The sequence below is a fragment of the Falco cherrug genome, chromosome 8, assembly GCF_023634085.1.
Source record: "Falco cherrug isolate bFalChe1 chromosome 8, bFalChe1.pri, whole genome shotgun sequence".
Lineage (NCBI taxonomy): Eukaryota > Metazoa > Chordata > Aves > Falconiformes > Falconidae > Falco > Falco cherrug.
Window position 1 is genome coordinate 63380869 of NC_073704.1, and position 16627 is coordinate 63397495.

Below are 16627 nucleotides of genomic sequence, written 5' to 3' on the forward strand. Positions count from 1 at the left end.
TGATCCAAAACACCTGGAAAAGTCTATTTCTAGCCTAAACCACCACATGGCAGAACAGCTTCACCCACATTCTCATTTGCCAGCAAACAGCCCTCTGTGGCTTTGCTTCTGGTACCTGGGCTGCATGAAGATTTACAGCAGAGCACGCCACAGGCAAGAGTTTAATCAGAGCCATGAGCTGTGGCCACAGGGCTGCCCACCTCCATCCTGTGGCCATGATCACATCCCTGCTACTGCCCACCTGCCCCAGAAGCTGGAAACTAAAACCACAACCACACTCCTCCCACCCTTCAAAGAGCTGGGTGCTGGTTCATGCACTAGTTACACCTGCCCACACACTGCAAGGAGAGCTCAGGTCACCAGGGCCCTGGCTTCCCGTAGAAGCTGCCAACACAGCTGTGAGCCCTGGGAGTGGGGGAGAAAAACCAAGTAACAAGGAAAAAAGAATTCTTCAGCTGTGTAGTGAGTTTTGACCCAGTTGACACTTAACATCAAGTGAGCAGCTTTTATCCTTGACTTTCTTTCAAGGCATCACTAGGAATTTGCAAAGAAATATCCTGAAGTGTATGCTTGAGCCAGAGGCAGTCTCCAATAGCTGCAGAATGCCTGGCAGGCAGTTTCTCCCAGGAACTTTCAAACAAAGTCTGTCTTTGGGGCAATTCTGTGTGCAAAACAATAAGCAGAGGTAAGTTATGGGGTGCAGACTACCTGGCTTTGCTGGAAGGTCAGCTTCCAAACAGCACTACAGGGTGGGTGAGATTCTTCTCTCACCTGCACCAGCATCCCAGAGGGTACACATTGGTTAACCATATCTTAATGTTACTACTAATTTGTGTGACCATCATGCTGTTGCCCAAAGACACAAGAACAACACTCTCACTTTGAGCGGTGCATCCCATGACAGTCCCAGGAAAGATCCTGAAGTATGTGGAAGCTGAAGTATCCACCTTTAAGCCCGTGCTTCTGGCAGCATAAGGCTGGCAAAGCCACAGAGATGCCTTTCCAGAGTTAAGGTGATGCTGTAGACAAGATGGAGAAAGGAGGCCAAGACAGGAGTCAGGGAAGTTGGAATCAGATCAAACATAAGGGCTCCTGGGGCTGCACCAGTCTGGAAGCACTTAACTGGAACCATCCTCTTTTTCGGGTTCACCTCCACCTCAGAGGGATGGGAGACAACCACCCCCAAAGGGCAGCACAGAGGCAGTAAACACATGAGCATTTAAGGAAGGATTATCTGAATCACTACAGAGGGCAAGAGCTGACCTGGTTAAATAAACACATCCTCACCACACACAGCCTAGCCAGTCTTTTCCCTGCAGGATGAGACAAGTTCAGGACTAAACATGTGAAACCGGTCTCTTTAAATTCCCATTACCTAGAGCTCAAAGATCACTGGTTCTGGCCTTTTTCCAGAGTCCCTGACAAGGGTTCCTCTTACTTGGGCCAAAGGAGCACAGGCTACACTGAACTGTGCCCCAGCACCAACTCTGGTTACTGGAAGAACAGAACGAAGAGGCTTGGGGACAGCTGTATCCTAGGCTGCAGTTTACACACACATCATCCTCATCTCAGAACTTGGCATCATTGAGAAAAGACTTTTTCTCTTCCCACATTAAGGATTTTATAGCTCAGCTGAGGTCTACAACTCTTCTATAATATAAAACAGTCCCCCTCCCAGCAGAACACCCCAAATGCTCTCAGCCATAGATTGTACAGCTTCCCTTGGCTGTCACAGCCAAACCTTTTCTCCACTCACTACACATTTTAGTCTGGAGGCCAGTTTTCCCCTCCAAGATGATTAGATGATTTTCACATGCTTTTCCCACTGTAACAGGAAAGAAAAGTAATTTCTAATGCACACAAAGATAAGTACTTCACTAAGTCTATGCAGCTGAACATTAATGCTTCAGGTGATTTCCTGACCCAGCTGGAGGGCTGCATAATCACACAGTGACACAGCATATGTCCACACAGCATTCAGGCCAGGGGTTAAGAAACACATGCTCAAACTGGATGTGGATTAAGGGTGGTTGTTCTTTTTATGACTACATAAGCCACAATAAGAGACTATCTTTCCATGAGAGTGCACATGGTGTCTGCTTTCATCAGTACCTGTTATGCAGAGCATCACCTTAAAGACCTCATCAGTAAGCTAACACTAACAGATGTGACCTGAAGATCTCTACAAAAGGTCCCAAAACACTCTGAAGGGTATGGCAGCTACTTGTCCACGGTAAACCTTTGTAGTGTGTACAAGTATCTGTACTAGTACTTAAACCCTGTGAAATAAAGAAGACTCAGCAGTACGTCAGGAAAAAAAAAATTCCAGTCTTAACAAGACTTAAGGACTTAACTATACCTGTACTTACAGAAGCTCCCTATGCCTAGGTGAAAGAAAGCTTATTTGTTCCAGCACATGAGTCTTCTCTCTTTTAGGTCTAAAAAACTATCCCATAGACTTAATTTTAGAGTAATTGCCATATTCCATTCATCTTCTAGAATAATAGGAGAAAATAGGGAGTATCATCTACCAGGCTACACAAACATGTCAGGAGGTTACTGAATGCCCACAAGTCACATGCTCTTTTCTCTCAAGTAGCTATTATTCTTCAGATCAGATTAGCAGTAAGTGAATCCTGCACACAGCACAAAAAGCAGCTCAGCGTTTGAGTCTGCATCCACACTCATGACATCCTACTTCAGCAATGGACTGGAGCAAGGTAGAAGACAACTCAGAAAAACAGGATAGGGTTTTGCTGGAGAAAATAAGTAAAATGATCTTAAAGAGTTCAGTATAATACAACAGTTAATGGTATTTCCAGCCAACTACACTATTTCAGAAGGGAGATGTGCAGATTTTTGGCTAGAGTCCTAATGTGAACTTTATCTGTCAACATGGAATGTTGACAGAAAGTTTAAATAGATTGCTCTTCCTCCCCCTGAAATCCAAAGTGTTCCAACCAGAGACTGTGGCTTTGGCTCATCATCAGTTCTTCACATCTGTGAGGCTTTCATATGTTGAAAGCTTTGTTATAAAGCAACACCCCTTATTTCCTAAGTTTACGTTGTGCTGAGAGATTTTACTAGGAAAACTAGAGGTCAACAATGAAATATTCTGAACACCCAGCCAACAACCACAACATTCGTGGCAAGCAAGGGAGCACTGTAAGATATTAGAGAGGAACTATTGAGCCATGCTGTGCTTGGTCATTACTGCTTTATAGGGAAAAAAATAATCTTGCAATTCCTATAGCTACCTGCTGTAACTGTTCACAGAAAGCTTATTTACAAGACTAGATGCTCTTCTCATTTCAACATCATTAAATGGAGCTCAAGAAGCCTCTGCCTGAACAATCCAGTGCCTCTCTCTTCAACAAGTTGTGTAACAGAAAATTCTAAGCTTCAGTGAATACATGTACTTGCATGCTGCATCTAAATGACTAAAAGCTAACTAACTGTTAAGTTCATAAATTTCTCACATCTAAAATTCATGGGCACATGATCTATTGTTAAGTCACATTGCTTTATTACCAATAGAGTAAGTTGATGGCATACATCTGTTATACCTAACACATAAACCCTTTCTGTTCCACAAATCTTTCCTAGGATGACAGCAGGTGCCTTACTTCTAATCCTGCCCAACAGTTGTTTCAAGCATTACCTCATTCTAGCTCATCCAGTCTTTTCACAACTTAGAGCAACGGTGAAGTACAAAGGAAACCAACGTTTGTCATGACTGCAACTGGATGTTTCAGTGTAATTGAAGTTTGTTTCACTTTCTCAAACCAGTTTCATACATTGGTATATTAACAATTGCCCAAGCTAGTCTTTAAGCAATAACTGACAGTTGTAAAACCATTACCATTTTGGGCTTTGAGTTCACCTGCAGTCATCCATATCCCCAAGAAGTCATGCCCATAGCAGAAACAGCCAGTGAGAGATCTGAAGTCAATGATCCCCCTGCACAGTGGCACACTGATACAACAGTATGGTACTAACAGCAGGTTTCTACATTTCTGAAACGCTTGCCTATTTCTCTACAACTTCACTCTTTTTCCTTAGCAATTAACTGTCATTACTTCTGACTTGTAATTCAGCACTGGCATCTCCTTTCTCTTGTGGACAACACTGTCCTCCATGTGTTGGCCTGGGGCCATTACACACATGCTAACAAAGCAAAAAGGCAGAAAACCTGAATCCTTGAGTTTTAAGAGCATGATTATTTCCAGCCTCTTTGAAGGGAAAGACAAACCCCCACTCCAGTCTACAAAAGTCAACTAAGATTTGCTTGCAAGACATCCTACTGACTTCATTAGGTGTTGAGCTCTGCCAAATCAGGTGTTCCTGTGGTAAAAAATGCAGTGTTGTATCAGCAGAGATGCCTACTTTTAGAATCAAGAATTGTCAAGATTGTTGAAAGTTTGCTTGTATCAAAAATATAGTGCCCCACAAGAGCAGTTACCATCACAGGGAAAGGCTCCGCCTAAGTGTAATACTACTGAGATCCCAGCTGCCATTGGCCCGAAGCATGTAGCCTGCCTGCTCCCAGGATACACCGCAGTTTCAGCACACAAATGAAACCTTTCCAGCTTCAGCACAAGATGCAACAGTTCTCTGGTGTGCTAGAGCCCTAAATAAAACACCATCCAAAGCCATGATGCATTTTCTACAGAAAAAGGGCAACAAAGCAACAGGCTTTCATTGAAGGAAAAAGTACAGGCCCACTACTCCCTAAACCCAAGCACTGATACACCTATTAAGGACACAATAGAGAATCACTTTATGGAAAGAACATTTATTTTTGTTTCAAAACTTGTGATCCATAGAAATACAATAAAATCAACATGTACGCAACTTTTAAAAAAACTTTGGTTTAAAGAAATATGTAACATCTAAATCTTCTGAGGTACAAAAGGCACAAGACCAGGCACCCATACCAAATCACCCACAGCACTGTTTGCACCACTACTACAGTGAAAGCTGGGAGGGCAGAAGGCAGGTCAAAGGAGGGTGGCAAGGGGAACATGGAAATAACAGCAACCAAAACAGAAGTATGTGTACAATGCCATTTACTCTTTCACAGGTGTTACATATTTTGTTGTCCTTTTTTGGTAAAGTGCCAGGACTCTTGGAGAAAAGGATGGATCATTTCTTAGAAATGAACTGGAACAAACAACAATAGAAAAGGAGGCAGAGAAACAAAGGCCTGCAGCAGGCTGGGTTTCAGTCAACCTCTGTTCTCCCACAAGGTCTTAAGAATTCATTTCCTCTTTCGTGAAACCATTTGTTTGAAACTGCAGAAAAAAGGATGTGAAGTGAATTACCACGTACCCAGTGCATGTATCACCGCAACCCAGATGGCTGCTCCAAGTAAAATGTCATTTCAGTCTGATGATCCCTGTTTATACTTCTCTAACCATCCAACGGGAAAGACACAGGAAGATGCAAAGGGCTGGGGAAGAAAGCATCTTTCCAATTGCACAGTTCTGGTGCCAACAGTAACAAAGCAGTGCATTCTAGATCTGGTAACATTTATCAGTCCATATGCTCTGGCACTCCAAGGGAATGCCTTGGAGGCTGGGGAGGTGGGTATGGGAATGGATGACATGAAGCTTGAAAAGCTTTCAGTAATTAGCAGAAATTCCCAGCATCTAGATGTTCCTATCTACCTTACAAGGAACTGTCCTCGTTTTGCAGTTAAAACTATACACAAATCTTTGTAGGAAGAGACCCAATTCTAGTCAGGTGATAATTCAAGTCATCCTGATGCGGCTACACTACACAAACACAGTGATATTCTTACATTTTGTGCTGCCATTGACAAAAATTCACTAAAAAAAGCTACAGCTGAACAATGTGGCCACTAAATGCTACATGATACTGATGGTCAGAGTTTTCATTATGGCCAAATTATTCCAGTAGTTAAAATGGAAACACCCAGGTTATTAAATGCTGTTATAAGGATTCAGTATATCACCAGCTTTGCATACACATGAACCTTCCTTCAGGTTTTGTTCCTGAAGGAGTATTACTTACCCCACTTACACCCTACTAGTACTGGACAAGCTGCATGCCTTGTTCTATAATCACCCTCGCCACTTCTGAAAAGATTGTACCAAAACACTGCTGTTCCCTGAAAAATGAAACCAGATCTGGATTAGTCAGAGCCTAGTCAATACTATTATTCAGGTTACAGTAAAGGTAGGGGAGAACACCTATGAATTCAGCTGCAGACGCTTATGAAGCACTTCAACATAGGTCACCACTGACAGCACAAAAAAAACCCCTTAGTTCCACTCCATTAATTCAACCACATTCAGAATAGTGAAGAGTTCTACCTGAACACAAGTTCTTTGTTAGTACCAGCTCTAGACAGAAGCTGATTACATTACACATTGCAAAACAAAGGAAGCAACCCTACAGTCTAACACATCAGCTGCAGCTGCCTTGATACACAGCAGCCTGTCAATCAAGCTGGACAGGACAGCACTTTGTCACATTAATGGACTTCTAAATGTATGCAGGACTGTACTGTGGAAGAGCCAGCAACAGGAGGGAGGAGAAATCAAGCAAAACACAAACAGACTTTACCTTCTTGGGCCATATTGCTGCCCCAAAATCTGGGAAAACTGTAGCTCCTCCAGCTTCTACATCACTCATCTGAGAAAACAAAGTCCACAAACTCTGTCCATTTACAATGCTTGTTGCAAATTCAATCCCACAGGCTAGAGTGCCCCAAGCCCTAACAGAGATATCTACTTGCACTTCTATGAGAGGCACTGATGAGGAAAGGATGCACTTCAACCAGCACAAACTGCAAAAGTAACAGTACCTGCTACCAAAGGCTTTTATTTCAGATGAAGGCTTTTGTTCAGCACTTGTCTGGATTATATGTAATTTATGGCACAATTAGCCATAACAAGTTGTGTACCTGCAGTGTTAATAAGTTCTCTAGAACAAGGGAGAGGACTTCAGAGTAAATCAGTTTCAAGAATTTCATTCCAGTTTATGATCCAATTAGGAAAACAAGTGTCTGTTAAACTACATGTTTCCTCAAATTGAAACCATGTCTTTGGAACTGATTTTCATAATTTAGTTTATGCATCTTGGTCAACCACTTCAAAAACTATACAACTTTTAGAAAACCTCACTTTCTGCACTGTTTCTATGCTATTCACCAGTGATGTTATGCCACTTCAAGCACTTTATGCATCTCAAGCTTTAATACAAACAGCTATGGGACTCAAAAAAAGCATCTATCTTAATGCTTTGCCCTTCTACATTGGCATGAATTTAACCCTACTGAATTCATCATTAATGATGTATTCACTATAAGTTCTAGACTTGATCCAAAACTCACCGAAGTTCCTGGAAACACCCCCATCAAACAGATAAAGTCTTTCCACCAATTTCAGTGAGTTTTTGATCAGATTCTAACTCTAAAAGAAACAAATTAATCAGATCCAACTCCCACCAATTTAAACAGCAGAACTACTATTAATGCATTCCCCAAGTCCCCACATTCTCTATTGTAACTTGGATTTCTGTTTAAAGCAGATATTACCACTCTGGTGTCCTCTTGCTTGGTACCTACAATAAAAGGGCATAAGATGCCACAGGTGCACAGGTTTTTGCCCCTTCCAACTAGAAAGCATGTGCATGCAACTTTGCAAGTTAATACCTACATCTTAGCAACACAACCACTCTTTTTAGTAAGGGTGTTGGTACATGTATGATATGTTCTGCACAGGACATACAAGGGTAAATTGCCTTTGACCATGTACAACTGGCAGAGAATAAGGTGCTTATTGATTCTAAATTAAGGCTTGTCCAAGAGTCTGAGAAGCAAACAATACAGATTGAGACAATTAAAAATTAAAGCCTCTTTGCAGCACACTTTCACAGCTACCTATCTTATTCCAATTCTTGCTTTGGAGATTTTTCTCTCCCCTGCCATATGAAGTTGAAAGCATTTCTGGTTCTGTTCTGAGCTGCATCTCACACTCAAGATATCAGCCCAGCCATAAATGCCATAAATATTTCACCACAGAATTTTAAATCTCAAGTTGCATCACTCAGAAGTTAGACCTAGAAAATTAGGAGATCCAAATTACTGATATAGTAAGCATAGGCTGATAGATAAAATACTGTCAGAAGACTACTGTGAAAGCATTAGGCCACTGTCACTGGCACTTACATTTTTGTTTCCAGTGTACATGGTCTGTAGGCTGTATAATGCATGCAAGTAATGAGTCTTTTCAATTCTGCATTTAACTCGGTTGCACCAAGTTTATTAGCTATGTCTCCTCCATTTGCTGAAGCGTCAGCTAGACCAGAATAACTCCAGCTTTGACAAACAGCTACAATGGAGGCTGACAGACCACAACATCAAGTGCTGTCAAACAGTGGTGGGAGAGCATGACTGTCTCACAGTAAGTGGCTGATAGTCAAGTTCTCAAACAACATACCACATGTGGACCCCAAGCACTCATCTTTGAGAAATAAGCCAAAATCTCCTCTCCGACCAACAGGAATCCAATGAAGTAAAAGATTTCATAGTATAGTGGCCAAAAGGGGAAGCTGGGCCCTATATTCAAGTTTTCTGCTCTGAGGTTAAATACCACCAGAATTCTATCAACTCAGACAGGACAGCACCTGATGCTGCAAGAATAATGAAATCCCTACTTCCAGATGCCAGGGAATCTCTACAAATAACCAACTGCACAAGCTGTAAACAAGATGCAGCAACAGTTACACTCAATGCATAAAGGATCATCATACTTACATAGTTTAAAAAAGTGGCCACACGATTTCCAGTCCCTAACCGCTTGAAAGCATCTGGCTCATCTTTCTATAAAATTAAATAAGAATAACTGCAAACTTCAAGCTCACAGACAGCAGACAGACAGAGGTACTTACATAGTTAAGAAACGTCGCTAGCCTATTTCCTTCCGATTTGAGTGTGCTGTCAAATGGTCGCTGTAACAAACAACAACTTTAACCCAATTTCCAAACAGGCTCACATTAGACATATATGTGTAGCTCTGCAGAGAGATCCTTAAGCCCAATTTAAAGAGTTGGAATAGGAAGGGGACAATTGATACAGGGCAACATTAAAGCCATTACAAATTGCAGCCAGGGTGCATAACTGCATGCACATAGTACTCAGATGCTAAAAAAGTAGCACTGGAGCAATTCTTCGGGCAGTGTTCTCAGGGCCTGTGGCACAGATGTTATCCAAGTAAAGTCAACAACAGGCCATTAGTGCATTGGACACTGATCCAAAGTCAAGAAATTAGGTGAATATGAAAAGCTGATCTTCAGTAGGTTTTAGATAACACACTCTAAATGTAGTGGTGAACTCAAAGAAGTACTGTCACAACAAGCAAAAATTCATCTTCTGCCAGCAGGCAAAAAAATGCAGAATAGCAGCATGAACTTCTTTCAGGTGGTTGCCTGTTTAGGACTAAGGACCACATCAAAAAGATCAAACTGTCTTTACTCTGCAGGAGACATTAAGTTTCATTTGTTGAAGTATGAGATCTGTGGTGCCAGCTTAGAAGCAGAAAGAACATCTAGAATACCAATGTGTGTCTCCTCCCTTCAAAAAGTTGCAATTAAAAGTTTTACAACCTTAACAGTCAGGAAGTAATTTCAGCCAGGAGACATTAAGGTGCACTCTTCTACAGACAACTGATAGCCTTTTAACATTCAGAGAAAAGAAGAAATCAGTATTAGAAAAAAGCAAAGAAAAAAGCCACCTTCTCTAAGACGTTAAGAATTCAATCTACTTGAAGTATATGTTGAGTAGTAGTAAAAGGTCTTTCCTGAAATGAACATAAAAATCCAAAGACTTTCGCATCTGCATACGCAAACTCAATCCAAAAGCGCCAACATAAGAGCACTAAATATAGGGGATTCCCTGGTTTCTGCAACTGCTGCCAAATTCAGGTCCAGCCATACATTTCTGAACTTCAGTAACAAAAGACTTTTCAAAATTTTGAGCAACAACTAAAATCTTTAAGTTGTAATATGCAACTATTAAAAGAATCCTTATCTGAGAAATGCAAGGGAACAAAAAGCTGCAAGGCTGGTCAGGAGATGGTAAGACACAGCCATACCTCTGTATTTTGTTACTGAAAAATCTGTGATGCACAGAGAGCCTGGAGGACCCGTCCAAAACTAGGGCAAATTCTGCAATTGCCTTGCCTTAACTAATGACTGCAGCCAAGGTTACATTCCAAGCAGAGCTCTGCCCCAGCTGCCTAATCCAAAAGTCAAGTCCACACTGGCCAATTTGATGACTAAGGTCCTTGAGTTCAAAGGCTTTGAGTAGAATTTAAGAGCATTTGCTTGATTCAGGAAACAAAGCAGTCAAAGTTAACAGGAAAACTCTTTCAACAGGCCAAAGCTAACGAATATGAGCTTCCACAGTGTTGAAATTCAGGATTTTTTTATATATATTTTAACAGTGCTAAGTTGGGTGGCCTCAATTCTGCAGTCAATTACTGGGTTGCACTCCGGCTGCAGCCATCCCTTCTACCAGGTAAAACCACTGGGACAGCCTGAATTAAGCTAGATTCCATTGAAATGCCATGGTTCTACTGGAAACCAAGACATCAGATGGATTTTATACAGGAAGTTAGCAGTCACTATAGCTCTTCAGTACGATTAGCACGTTCCTAAGCTGTTTTAGGGTAATAATTAAGAATCTGTTTCTCTCACTTGCAGCAAAGCCGAGCTGTTACCTGCCAGGTAGAGCCCTCTAGTGCCTAGCACAGATCTGGCACCCACCAGCTGCAAGTTCTGCTCACTGTAGCACTGCCCTCCCGACCGCTGACCCGACAAATCCTCTTTAGGCCCTATAGCTGCAGCCACACTAAGGGTTTTGCCAGAAGGGCTGTGTGACCCATGAAGATTTCCATAATGGCTACTTTTTCGGAGGGAGGTAGAAGGATATCTTCTCCTCAGCCAGCTCCTGCAAAGTGCTTTAAAACAGCCACCAAAGGCAGACTTGGACAACCTTGCTGAACTCAGAAGCTTAACGGAACAGCACAGACTCATGATCCCGGGCCTGCAGACCTCAGTTTCCAAATAAAGTAATGGAAAGAAAATATTCAAGTGCTGCGTGACTACCTTTTAGTGTCACAGAATCGTTTAGCTTGGAAGAGACCTTTAAGATAGAGTCCAGCTGTAAACCTAACGCTGCCAAGTCTACCACTAAGCCATGTCCTTAAGTGTCACATCTACAGGTCTCTACACTGTAGAAGGAACCAAGGTGACAAAGACAAGCAGGCAGATTTTTTCATTGTTCTATTGAACTTTCAGCATCAGAGAAGGCAGCACAAAGGCTTTTGAAAAGTCATCATCCATCCATGCAACAGGGCTATAACATTAAGCGTTTTAAAAAACAGTTTCAACAGTTTTCTGTCAAAACTAACTGTTCCCCCCTCCCCAACCCACTAAAAAAAATATAATTGAAAGTGTGATCTTACCCTAGAAAAATCAAAGTGTGGCTCATACTGCCCTCCCATTCCATAGTTGGCAACCTACAGTGTGGAAGAAGGAAGCATAAGCATCAATTGAACTGCAAGTGACCGCTGCAGAAGATAGTATTTCCTCTCAGAAATACAAAACATGGTTTAAGAAACAACACTTTGTGGCAAGATTGTTATCTATAGCACAACTGGTTTCTCTTTAGATTGCTAGAAGTGAGGTACGTGGATGAGAAACAACTTAAGTACTCTTTCCCCTTCACAGTTTAAGGGTTTCACTGAGAATATTTCTCAGTACCAAATGTTTCTCAATAGCAGCACTCTACTTATCACTACAACAGCCTGTTTAACTTGAATTAGCTGCAATAGTTTTACACACTCTTGCTCCCTCCTCTGAAGAACTGAGTGTATGTAGTTCTCCAGTATGTGTGTCCAAACTAGGAGACAGAACTAGGCTGCGTCACACATGACATCAGATAAATAGGCCTACCCAGGAACACAGAAGGCTCAAAGCAGCTTAAAAGCACTGCTCCCCTTACTTTATCTGAAGATCAGCGAACATTGTTTAGTTACTCTGAGGCTGCACTTCACAGGTCTCCCAGAACAATTCCCTGGTTTCTGCGGACAGCCAGTAATCAACAGTACTTCAAGCTCTAAAACAGGAATTCAAGGAGCATGGAGGAAAAGCAGCCATACACAGGCTAAGGTACAACTATTCTGGCAGTGCTGTACCACTTCTACTCTCCTTGCTCTCCAGAAAGGTATAGATCAAGAGTCATACAAGAATATAGCAGGACTATGAAAAATATTTGGGTCTTTGGAAGGTTCATCTAGGAAGAAAGTTCAGCTTTTGCAGACTTGAAAGTAAGTGGCAGGCATTTCTCTCAAAAAAAACTGGTAAGTCACAAATTCCTACACAAAGTTAATCTTCCATGTCTTTGATACCTCCACTCTTCTCTGCTTGGCACACAAAGGGAAAGCCATCTACCTGCCAGGTCCCTACAGCTAGCAGCAGCTGGAAACACCCCATACTCTTCATACAGGCCTTACCTACTCTGTGTGCGTAGTCAGCACACCATAGAACGAACCCCTAAGAGGGACTAGGTACAGGCCAACTTTGTTTATATCTGCATAAGCACCAGATCACCCCAACCAACAGCTAATTTTACTGCTATTAAGTCTGACAAGACAGGTGTACCAACCTGCAATAGTTCAGCTGTTTTCACTGTCAACCCTGTAATCTGCTGCATTCGTTGATTCACCTTGGCCACAACAGGATCATCATCTTCCTCCAGCCATGAACTAGCGTAAGAGAAGGATTGAAACATTATTTTGGAATACCAACCACAGCACCGCATTTCCCAAGGCAGAAGGATCCTTCTGCCCCAAGACAGATAGCTAAGAGCCATTTACCATGCATTTGTTGTGCAAGCTCTTGCTACATGCAAAGCAGTTCAGCTGTAGGTAGCAGGTGACAGCTGTTAAGCACAAAAACCTTAAAGCTAAACTCTTCTCTATGCTTACCTTTTTGATACCCTGTAGCTAGCCACTGTAAGGACACCGGTTTTGGGATCACGTACTGTGGCTCGTGCCAGCTGTGTCAAAAAAATCCCAAGGGGAAAGAAACACATCAACTACAGGTTAGAAAAAATTTCCTCTCATCTTAACCAAAATCAACACCTGATCTGTCCAACTTCAGTGTATCACTGGATGAAAGTTATAGCTCCAACCTAGAGAGGTTTTTTCCTATTTCTGCTCAATACATGCAGAAACAAGTGCAATCCATCACCTGTATTTGATCCTGGAAAAAGAATTTGACTGCACAAGCCACGATATTCATTAAATCCATAAGTACTGCTTGCTAAAGAGGTTTTGAAGGTACGTTTTTTAAACAGCTGGGGTCAGTATTGGCAAGAAGTAACAACAGAAGCTCACAACATACAAAGCCCAAGGCAGAAAACTCCTGAAGGCAACTCTCAACATTACCATGCTCAGATTTTCCAGTTGGAAGATGCCTGGAACATCTAATGCACAGAGACAGTTTGAGTTGTTACACCATGAAGGTAACTTTGCAAAAGCACAGCTCACCCATACACTTTAAACAGTAAGTAACACATCACCCTTAGGTCACATCATATTTGTAGGACAATTCTGGAACTTGGCAAGACTGATTATGTTTGCTGTAGCATCAAAGCAATAGACTACTGCCAGCATAACACAAGTCACTTTGGTTTTACATTTGCAGCCGAGACCAAGAACTGCGACAGTCCTTTTGCAAACTCAGACCACATTTAAATTTAACTCCTGCAAACCACACTTTAAATCATGCCTCCTTCCTTCCACCTAACTGTAGGTCACAGAAAGCCTTTTATTTGCATTTTCTTCAGAACATGCAGTCAATTATTTCCTTCATTTTTCCTCAGTTACATCTCCAGCCAGCTTTACAATCCATGTCAGCTGTCTTGTCCCTATACAAGAGTTTTGGCACAGCTGTTGCTGTAATTCTGACTCACTGTTATTTTGTTCCAGATTTCTCCTGCATAAATCATAACAGAAGAGCTGGGCTGACTGAATGTTGTTCTTCACTCATTTAACAAAGCATAGCTTTCGTGATATAATTTAGCTTCCCAAACTTTTCATTCTGTTGCATTTTCAAGCTTGTATATGTTTGCTTGATTTCTGCACCTAGCATTTGACCTAAACAAATCGGAACTAAAATAAGGCTGGCTACATTCACATTATTACATATCTCCTCTTTCTGATAGGCAGGCTTCTTTAAGACATACAAGCTACACCTCACTTGTTATAACCAACTGACAAATGTAAGGCTTCCTCTCAGGGTGGAGAGCGCAGCCTTATAATAGTAATTTGCTGGGCTTTGAAGAATCATCATAACACACTGGACTGGTCAGAAGCTTTACCCAGTCTTCCTCTTGAGAGTCTACATTTAATTCAGCATGTAGTCCATTGGCTTTTCCTTCTGAAATTCCATATTGCTGAAACCCTATAGCAATGAGTTTGAAGATATTCATGTGTCTCCCTCCACACTTTTTTGCCTGCTCAGCCATGCCTGTATTGCAGGGAACAGCCAGAATTTTGGGAATTGGGTTCTTATACTTTCAGGGCAGACCTGTCCCAATGCTACCTACACCAATGAAGTTAAGGATTTTCTTGACCCTTCCCAGCCAGCTCTGATGTATTGCCTGAGAAGCTGGAACTACTTTTTGGAATTGGAGAACAAGTGATTGCATTTTGCAAAACAAGCATGAAAACCAACTTGAATACAGCTACTCTCAATCACATACAGATGTTGTTTCTCTACAAAAAGTATTGGCAGTGTAAACTGCAGATAATGTTAAAGTTCTTGGACCCCAAAGTAGAAATTTCTTGCAAATACATTTTAGAACAAAGGAAGTGCTCATCTTTCTGAGCCCAAAACTAACACACTACTTCAGAGTTCTGTCAAAGCTTCCATGATTGCTAACTAAAATTTCCTGGCTGAAATTAAGCTATATTTATTAAGGACCATCTCATTACAGGACTTGCTTTTCCCATTCTTTCAGTAGTACTGCAGAATTTAAAGCTATTCCTGCAGCTAAGCTATAGATTTAGAAAAAACCCCAACGAATTAAGACAATGCTTGCTTTGTGTGAAAACTTTCATCTGAAGCTTAAGACCACAATATTTACCTATTCTTACAGGAAGTGGTCCCAGTTCTACACTACATAGATTATATGAAAAATTCCTATGCTATTAGTAATATAAGCAAAACTCAGTGAGCAAGACTTAAGATTTTCAATAAATCTTTCAATAAAAAGGGAAAACACTAAAAGAAAAAATCTGTCTTATTTAGAATGTCCTTATTTTGATAAAATAGATTGTGACACACCCTATTTGAATGTTTCCATTTCATCTGAAGCTCTTGAAGTTTTACAGTATGATGTAATAGGAAAAAGTCTCCATTTATGGAGGTGAGAGTCCTCACTGAGACAGAAGTGTTCTGCCAATACTCCCATGGCTGGCTGGTAGTCATAGAAGTCCAGCTTCACAAACATCCCAAATTATTCATGTTCCTAGGAAGCATCAGTTTCTCAACCTAACTATATGTTTACATTTAGAAATACATACAGAAGGGTAATTCTTGACTGGAACTTCAATATACCACTCTTCATAGCAGTAGCTAGAGGAGTTATAAAATGAACTATTCTTCTATAAAAATAGAAGCCTTTCATTTTACATGCTTGTTAGACCTGACAAAAAAGGTGTAGCGTCTACTACTGACCTCACACTGCCACACTTTTTTGCCAGAAAGGAAACAGACAGGAAATTCCACCTCCAGAAAAAAATCAGACAGGGTAATTACTAGCTTTGCATTAGGTAGCTGCTTTTTTATTGTGTGCAGTCATTAGAATTCACACCATGGGTAACTGGTATTGCATCAAAACTAGGGTTGCTACTCAAAGCTACTGCATTTGAGTTGAATCTACACTTAGCATGCTGAAGCTGTCACATCTGTTTCTTTGCTGCCCAGACAGCTACCTAGGTGGAAAGGTCAGAGCTAAGTGCTCCAAGTACTCCATCCTTCAAGTCCCAAATAGGAAATTATTTAAGAGCACAAATGATTTCTCCACTGTGTTAACTGTATCACATTATTTCCAATGAGCCGTGTACAGCCTCAGGAGAACACCAGAGTTCCACTCATGGATGCACCACAGCATCTAAAGTGCCTGCCTCTTTGCAGGTCTAGCCAACAGTTTGAAACAGCAGCAGTGGATTCCAGGTTACCTGAAGCAGGAAACCAAGCCTCTAGATATTCTTCTAGCACAACTTAAAAACCAACACATTGTTTCTTTCCACTTCTCTTTGAATTTAGGCTTTTTTTTAATTTTCATGTGAAGTTTGGCTCCATTTCAAAAGGCAGGCTTCAGGTATATTGGACATCCTACTTTATCACTGTCAGTCAGTCATCTACCTTTTCAGGTCGAGTGCCTAGTTTCCTAAAAGGTTTCTAAGCCAGTTACTGAGAACTTCACATAATTAAGTGCAACAATGCATAAATACCTTCAGGAGCCTGGGCTTTATGGTCCTACATCACCAGGCAGTTTCGAAATCGTTCCCCTTAGGCTCACAGC

General features: G+C 41.4%; 1 protein-coding gene across 5 annotated transcripts in view; it reads right to left on the bottom strand.

Annotated features, from left to right (window-relative positions):
• Positions 1 to 4779: 4779 nt before the first annotated feature.
• P4HA2 (prolyl 4-hydroxylase subunit alpha 2) overlaps positions 4780 to 16627 on the bottom strand; it is a 30575-nt gene continuing 18727 nt past the window's right edge. For 2 of the 5 annotated variants that reach the window (XM_055719023.1, XM_055719024.1), the window contains exons 10-16: positions 13020 to 13090; positions 12698 to 12797; positions 11496 to 11549; positions 8786 to 8851; positions 6592 to 6660; positions 6037 to 6133; positions 4780 to 5294 (exon numbers count right to left, since the gene is read on the bottom strand). In XM_055719023.1, coding sequence (XP_055574998.1) covers positions 5224 to 5294; positions 6037 to 6133; positions 6592 to 6660; positions 8786 to 8851; positions 11496 to 11549; positions 12698 to 12797; positions 13020 to 13090 — 528 coding nt within the window. In that variant the 3' untranslated portion in view covers positions 4780 to 5223. Of the gene's footprint in view, positions 5295 to 6036; positions 6134 to 6591; positions 6661 to 7564; positions 7591 to 8785; positions 8852 to 8919; positions 8980 to 11495; positions 11550 to 12697; positions 12798 to 13019; positions 13091 to 16627 lie in introns of those variants that run through there. The other 3 variants (XM_055719027.1, XM_055719025.1, XM_055719026.1) reach the window with 3 other exon arrangements.